We start from the raw sequence: 8179 nt of genomic DNA, 5'->3' as shown, positions 1-8179 counted from the left end.
ATTTACTTTGAGCAATTCAATACTTGTTCTTACATTCATAGAATTTCCATGCTAGAGTAAGTTTGGAACATAGGTTGCAAGTCTGTTGTGCATTAGATTAATAGAAACACTTTTCTAGACACAAGGGGTTAATTGGGCTAACCGTAGGATTTGATTATTGCAAGAAAATTTAGAATTAGCCCAATTCACCCCCCCCCCTCTTGGGCATCTTGATCCTTTCACTTGCTCTATCCTGTGTTTTCTTGGGTGTTTCAAGTAACTTTTACTTTTAGTTGTTGCACATTCATTCCACCTTTGTTGAAATAGCTCTCGATTACCTGTTGCAACATAATTGTCGTTCTTGGTGTAAATTTCAACACATGTGATGACATATGATGCGCATATAATTTAGCTAGCAAGCTAAAAAATACCAAATAAGAGGATTATGAAAATCTAGTGTCACCTTTTTTAATTTGTCCCTACCTCTTGTACACGTTGCACATTCATTTTTAAGGTGTTGAAGTAGCTCTTGATTATCTGTTGCATGTGTATTCCTGAATTATTTCATTGTTTTTCAGATTCAGAATTTTGCAGCCACAACACTAAAACATGGGGTCCTCAAAACTGATGTGTCTCGTTTTGACTAGATCTACCCTATAGGATATCCTAAACAAAAGAATTTGTATATTTCTAATTTAGCATGTCCCTCCTTGTCATTATCGCCTAATGATTGGATGTTCACATGTTTTATTGTTCCTTTTTCTTAAAAGGTTTGACTGTGGGCTGTACACAATGGATTATATGGACACATGGGATGGCAAGAAGATTGTAGCTTCATCACTTGAGAAAGTATGGGTTTCCATTCTAAAATTTTCTTATTTTTGCCACTCCTATGTTTTTCTCTAAATATGCTTGCTCAGTTTTGCTATTCTTTCTTTTTTTCATTATCTCTTTGCCTAGGGGTCGGTGCTAGAGTACAGGAATCATGCTGCTGCACTACTCCTTCTATCAGAATGAAATGTGGTTAAGCTAGATGACTTTGTGAAGAAGTATGATGCCAAAAAGACCTAATCAAGTTGATGATATGTACCTTTGGAGGTGTCAGGAGAATAATGTGCATTAAAACACCAGAATTCTTGTAAATATGGAGTCCTGTTATGCTATGTGGCAATATGTGAATGCCTGTAATCTTAGGTCATCGTACCCTAGAAACATCCTAGCATGATGTTGATCTACTTTTGGTAGCAACTAAAGTCTGCTAGTGTTGCAATGTTGTGTACTGTGAACATCTTTCTAAAAATATTGGTTAGTTCTTTAGCTTGTGTTGCAACATTTCTTTTTCTATTGGTCCATGCTTGTCAATGTTTGGCCACTTTTGCAACAATATTGACCATTTGCACGATCTGGTAGTCAACCTTTGCTTTTGTATTGCCACAATTTCATATGTAACAGTAGTGAGACTCGGTTGTTTCATTAGAGCATTTTAGATGTAACAGTAGTCAACCTTTGTTGTTGCATGGCCACATTTTTTAGATGTAACAGTAGTGAGACTTGGTTATTTCATTAGAGCATTTCAGATGTAACAGTAGTGAATTTATGTTGTTTCATTAGAGGATTTTCAGATGTAACAGTAGTCAGACTCGGTTGTTTCATCAGAGCATTTCAGATGTAACAGTAGTGAATTTTTGTTGTTTTCATGACCACATTTTCAGATGTAACAGTAGTGAGACTCTGCCATTTCATTAGAGCATTTCAGATGTAATAGTAGTGAAATTATGCTGTTTCATGACCACATTTTTTCAAATGTAACATATGATTTAGTTACTTGCAACATATAATTTAGGTACTTGTAACAGACCGCTACTACCAATTCAACATGGTCGATTAGAGTCTTAGAAAATGGCATAACAGAACATCAATGTGCTTTTTGCCATACTTCACCACATGCAGCTGTCTTTTGCCATGGGTAGTCTTTAGGGTACATCCACTCAAACTTTGATACATCACATTTGAGAACGCCACTTGCAAGAGCAGCAATTAATTGTATTGTAAAATGCTATAAATTAAATTAAAAATGATCTAGTGCTATGACCTAATTATGAACAAGAACTCAAACTAGAGCTTCAACTCCGTTTCTTTCATTGCTTTTAGTATCTCTTGTGCTGTTTGCATGTATTTGCATGTTTGAACGCTATGCCCGTCTTCATGGCAATTGGAGCATGGGGGAGGTTTCTTACTTCCCTTCTTCTTCTTTGATTTACTCTTCTTTATAGCTTTCTCCCTCACTTGCTGCACAATGCTCTTCTTCCTTTCCACTTTATCCTTTGGCCTTCCTAGTGGATCATTAGCGGGAGGGTTGTTCTCCATGGTTATGTTGACCGTCCTTTGTTCCTATCATTCATCTACTTCCATACTTGCTGCACTTTCGACTGCATTAACATCTTCCCAAACATTGTATGTCCCTTGTGAAGCAATTTTATACTTGTCAGGAGCAAAACAAGCATCTGCTGCTAGCCCACTTATTTTTCTACACAATGCATTATATCTGAGCTTGTTGGTTGCAGAACACCAAAACAAGCTTTAGGTGACAAGAGGTTTTCACTGATCTTAATGGTTGCTTCCTCTAACCATCTTCTAAGCAAGTATTTCTCTAGAATTTATTCTACATCGTAGCTGGTGAATACTTTCAGAATGTGGGGACATAAAAGTCCATCTTGCTCAAACATATTGCAGGTGCATGAATATGTTGTTGCATTATCTTGGGCTGAAACGTTGTAGGTTTTCCATGTTAGTTGACCACATCTGCGCACTTGTTTCAATATCTCTATAGAAACACCTTCACCCTCTATAGTGACCTGCCCCTTCTTGCATGATGTTGAGTCACGTAACAACTCCTGGAATCTGAAGAAAACACTCCTAGTGTAGAAGCGAGCAGCTTGCTTCTCAAATGCATATCTCCCCCAAAGCGGTGGTTTTGAAATCTCAACCTTGTAGCCTTCAAGATTCTCTTTCTCAATCCTTGTGTCCATGATGTACTCATATTGTGTTACAAATTGTAGCACCGAATCTTGTGGATGCACTAGCTTCTTGAAGAGTGAATTCATACTTTCCAACCTTTTTGTAGTGCTTGTGAAAGGGCAGAATGATTTCCTGAAGTATGCTGGCACCCACATTGTCCTAGCAACTGACATGTTCTGAAATGCCACATTATTATGCAGGTTTTACTTCTCCTCCAAGCTATGCCACATGAGTTCAAATTCTTCTAGCGTTTTAGTATGATTAATGCAAGAATCGAACTCATTAGCAAATTCTTCACTAGAGTTGATCAGCCAACCAAGTTTCTCACAAGCCTTGTTCACTACATAAAATTTACAGCATCTATGTACAGCATCATGGAACACCAGCGCTATTGCAGCCTTCATGGCCTTATCTTGGTCAGTCATTATATTCCTTAGTTTGAGCCCACCCATTGCTTCTTTTAAAGTTTAGAATACCCAGACAAATGATTCAATCATTTTGTCCGGAAGCAAGGCACAACCAAGCAATATGCTCTGCATATGGTTGTTCACACCAACTATCGGTGCAAATGGCATGTTGTACCTATTAACACAAAAGGTTGTGTCAAAAAAGATATAATCCCTAAAAGTCTTGTACATCTCCCTTGTCCTTCCATCCACCCAAAACAGGCCCCTAACAAGATTGTCACTATCAATCTTCACCGCATAAAAAAGGTTGGACTCTCAGACGGCTGCTTCTGGAAATACTCCAATGTTGCCTCCATATCTCTTAAATGAACTCCCTTCCTCATGTGACTCCTCAAGTTTGAAACATCCTTGCTGTTGTACGACAAGTTTCCAATCCCACCATGAAAATTAGAAAGCACAGCCATGATTTGCATGGTGCTAATGTTCCTATGGTGGAGTGTCTTCAGAAGCTCATAATCTACAAACGAAATGCGCCGGTGGGACCTTAGTTGTTTCCTTCTTCCAATCTGCTTCACCAAGGGATGTGTGTGTTCTGCTTTCATCACAACCACTCTCCATTTACCGTCCCGAAGACCAACTACCATATGTGCCTTGCAGTCGTATTTCTTGACAGTGCTGCACTTCTTTGAAGTTGTGGTCAGTACAGCCGAAGAACTCTTCTTCTTTGAGGCCTTAGCTTGTGCTACATCTTTGGTCGAGCTTTTCCTCTTTGAGGCCTTAGCTTTTGATACATTATTGGTCACCGTGCTAGTTAAAGTGTTGTCATCCTGCTCACTATCTGGCCTTCTGGCATGTGTGCACTTAAATTCCTTCCTAATAAGCTCCTTAGTAATAGTACCGTTCTTTGATGATGCAACCCGGATACTGAAACCCATTTTGAATGCATAAGCATTGTAAACTCTCCTCGCTTCTTCAACACTGTCAAATTCCATCCCCACAAATGGCACAACAGGCTGTGAACACACAACATCTTATTCATGGTAAACTTCTTCTTCATATGACACATCCACATCAATATAGCCTTGCACATCAGTGGCATTGTTGGAGACACTCTGATTGATATCAATTTTACCTTGGTCCTGCAAAACAATGTTGCAAAAGTTTTAAGCATGACACACATATGCAACCTCCTTAAAGGAAACTAATGAAACAATGCTTGATGTAGTAAAAAAATCTTACTTCAGCAACAATTCCACGTGATGTACGAACAATTGTGTGACTGCAATTATTATTGCTCGAGCTTACGGTATTTTGTGGCAGTCCAACAAATGTTTGTTGTTGCATGCTAGCACTATTTACATCCTGCATATACCCCATGTTGCAAACTGCATAAGTAGATGTTTCACGTGCTATAATTCTATGTTTCCTTGGTACAAACATGAAGACAAGCAACCATGGACTAGATCAAATAAACACAGTAAATGCATCATAAATTCGAGGTCATCCTGCTTTACACCCATTGTTGCAAACTACATAAGTCGATGTTTTACGTTCTATAATACTCTGTTGCAAATAATAATTTGCATACAGTCTGCTACAGATAAGAACAAGGAACTATCCACTATTGCAAGCATAGGTCGGAAGAAGCTAGAAATCGTAGATCTTACCTCAGCCACGCCATGAACAGATATGGGAACGCTCTTGGAATTGGCAGCTGTGAGATCTCCATCTAATCGGCGAACTAGTAATTTGCTGCTCGAAGCACCTCCTCCATGAGTTTGCTTGAACAAATTCGTCGAATCGTTTGCAACGATTGGGGGTGGGTGATGTGCATAGGGATGATTCTCTAGGGGAAACTCAATTTGTTGCGGTAGGTGAGACATTGGGGATCGATTGTTGCAACGATTGTCGATCGGCACGCGGCGCGGAAGAAGCGGCGTGTGCGGCATGGAAGAAGCCGCGCTCAAGCGGCGCGCGCGGCAGGGAAGAAACACGGCCGACCGGAGCAGCATGCGACAAGAAGAAAGGGAAGCGAGATTTCTGGACCATTCAGTACACGGGCTGTGTGCTAGGCTTGCGTCCACGGAACCGTCCGATGCATCAGTATCCATCAGACGTCCGGAGGCCGGCGCTCCCTGTCCAAATTCCATCCATTACAAGAAAGTAGTAACAGTGAACGCTTATGATCTCGCAACTTGGGTTCGTCCATCATCCGTGACGCTGTCTTAGGCTGACACATTAGCAAGTGACACAGGAGTACAGGAAATGCATCCGAGTGTCCACTCTGACGTCCTCCCTGTTGTCACCGTGTTTCCAGAAATGTGGAATAGAGCAAGGGATGGCGGCCTACCTGTTTAAACTCAACGTTCACACCGTCTATTTCATGGGGAAAGAGGCAAAGAGCAGACAAGACCCAACAGGGCAGATGCTGCATTGCTGGTGAGCTTGCAAGGCACAGTTGCTCAACAGAATCGCTTTCCTGAAGCAGAATCGGTGGAATTAATTTGCCTGCTCAATTTTTCAGAAACACAAGATCCACGGTGAAAATAGGCATGTGCTACATCGAGACGAGCTCTATAATTGTCGCCTGTGGCCCAGACGACAGACGAAAAAATATCTCAGAAGAACATGCTACCACCACGGGTCAGACCAATGGTTCTCGCTCCTGCGCTCCTCGTCGTGGCGGCGCTCCTGGCCGGGGCCGGGGACCTGCACCCGGTCGTGCTCGTGCCGGGGTACGGCTCCAACCAGCTGGAGGCGATGCTGACGGCGGCGTACGAGCCCCCGGCGCCTGCCTGTGCCGGCGCCGCGGACCACGGCTGGTTCCCGCTCTGGCCAAACCACACGGCGATGCGCGATGCTAGCCAGGTCCCCTGCTTCGCCGACCAGATGAGCCTCGTCTACGACGCCGGCGCCGACGACTACCGCGACGCCGTCGGCGTCGCTACCAGGACCCCGTACTTCGGCTCCGCGCGCGCCCTCATCGGGTGAGCCTGAGCCCTACGTTCCACCCACCGCACACCTGTCTCGCGTTACTTTCCGTCCTAGCATACACTGTCACGTTTGCACCGGCAGCCTGGGGCTGCCGTGCTGGTCCCACTCGATGCGTGTGACAGGACTGACGCATATGCACGGTCGCTTTGTATCCCACTGCCAGGTGGGACAGGCTGGTGCAGCAGCTGGAAGGCATGGGCTACCGCGACGGCGAGACGCTCTACGCCGCGCCGTACGACTTCCGCTACGCCGTCGCGCCTCCCGGCCACCCGTCCGCGGTGGGGGACCGCTACTTCCGCGACCTCGGGCGCCTCATCCAGGCGAGCCGCCTCAACCAGGGCCGCCCGGCCATCGTGGTCGCGCACAGCTTCGGGTGCGCGCTCACCTACCAGCTGCTCCTCTCCCGCCCGCTCGCCTGGCGCCGCCGCTACGTGAAGCGCGTCGTCCTCCTGGGTCCCGCGCTCGGCGGCTTCGCCGCGGGGATGTACGTCCTTAGCGCCGGCATGGACTACGGCCTCCCGAACGTCACGCGGCCGACGATGCTCCGGCTGGCGCGGAGCCAGCAGAGCGCGCTGTGGCGCCTGCCCACGCCGCTGGTGTTCGGGGACCGGCCGCTGGCGGTGACCAGGACCGCGACCTACTCGGCGCGCAACATGTCGGAGTTCCTCGAGGCCATCGGCTTCGCTGAAGGAGTGCGGCCGTACTTGACGCGGGTGCTGCCGATGTGGGAGGCGCTGCCGGCGCCGATGGTGCCGGTGACCAGCGTCATCGGGTTCGGTGTCAGGACGCCCGAGACGTACGTGTTCGGGACCGATGGGCTCGAGGGGGAAGCCGAGGTGCTTTACGGCGACGGCGACGGGGACATCAACATGGTAAGCCTGGCGGCCGTCGAGAAATGGTCGGAGGTGGAAGGCCAGGTCTTGAAGGTCGTTAGGTTGCCCGGTGTCCATCACGAAGGTTTCTTCAGTACCGATTTCGCTGTGAAGAGCATAATTGCTGAGATATCGGAGGCAGGAGAGAGTATAGAACAGATCGGCGTTGTATCGTGTGAGCAAAAATGTAGTGATTACTGAAAATAGGTGGTCGGATCCTAAAACTTGTCGCGCCTGAGGATTGAGAATTTGAGATGAAATTATAGGAGTACTAGTGTGAACTGTGTTAGTCACGTGTGAAGATTTACATGCGTTACATTGCATGTACTTGTGCTTGTCTATGTTGAGACGGACTTACAAAAAGAAAAAAAAAATGTCCTAGCCCGGAGCTTAATTTGGTCCAAATCAAAATTTTCCTTCAACCAGTTTTCTAAATCATTTCCACACACATACACATTTCAATTTCAGGAGAGGATTTGTTTGTAGGGTCTGAGCTGGTCATTAGGCGAAAAAAGTCTCTTTTACCAACTTCAACTATAGTGGTATGATTTTCCTCTCAAATCTAAAACCAGATAACTTAGAACAATTCCAAAAGACTTTCTATAGCCTTCCTAATTTATAGAAATATAAATTTTAGCGAAAAATATTCTCTAACGGCCTTTTTAATTGGATCTCCAAATATAGACATCATGTATTCTGAATTTCTCGCTAGCCAAATATGAAGAGCGGTGATGGCTCTCTAGAGTGAACAGAAGATATAGAAAAGTTGTTGGAGGATACAAAGATATAGAAAACGATTTTACTCAAATTACTCTCTAAATGATGATTTATATCGTAAAATTTAGAAAGACTCTAGGAGATGCTCTTACCTCTCAACTCTCAAGACCATTTAAATTACCTCTAGGTTAG

At 44.8% G+C, this 8179-nt stretch overlaps 1 protein-coding gene and 1 pseudogene across 1 annotated transcript; one reads left to right on the top strand and one right to left on the bottom strand.

The window, feature by feature from the left end:
- Positions 1-2094: 2094 nt before the first annotated feature.
- LOC136467618 (protein FAR1-RELATED SEQUENCE 5-like) lies at positions 2095-4396 on the bottom strand (annotated as a pseudogene).
- Positions 4397-5928: 1532 nt separating this feature from the next.
- LOC136503683 (lecithin-cholesterol acyltransferase-like 1) lies at positions 5929-7681 on the top strand. Its single transcript, XM_066498680.1, has 2 exons — positions 5929-6391; positions 6562-7681. The coding sequence occupies exons 1-2, from the start codon at positions 6033-6035 to the stop codon at positions 7469-7471; spliced, it is 1269 nt and encodes a 422-aa protein (XP_066354777.1). The 5' UTR covers positions 5929-6032; the 3' UTR covers positions 7472-7681.
- The last annotated feature ends 498 nt before the right edge of the window (positions 7682-8179 follow it).

The sequence above is a fragment of the Miscanthus floridulus genome, chromosome 1 (assembly GCF_019320115.1).
Source record: "Miscanthus floridulus cultivar M001 chromosome 1, ASM1932011v1, whole genome shotgun sequence".
NCBI lineage: Eukaryota > Viridiplantae > Streptophyta > Magnoliopsida > Poales > Poaceae > Miscanthus > Miscanthus floridulus.
Note: the sequence above shows the minus strand (reverse complement) of the source record. Positions and strands in the feature narration are given on the sequence as shown.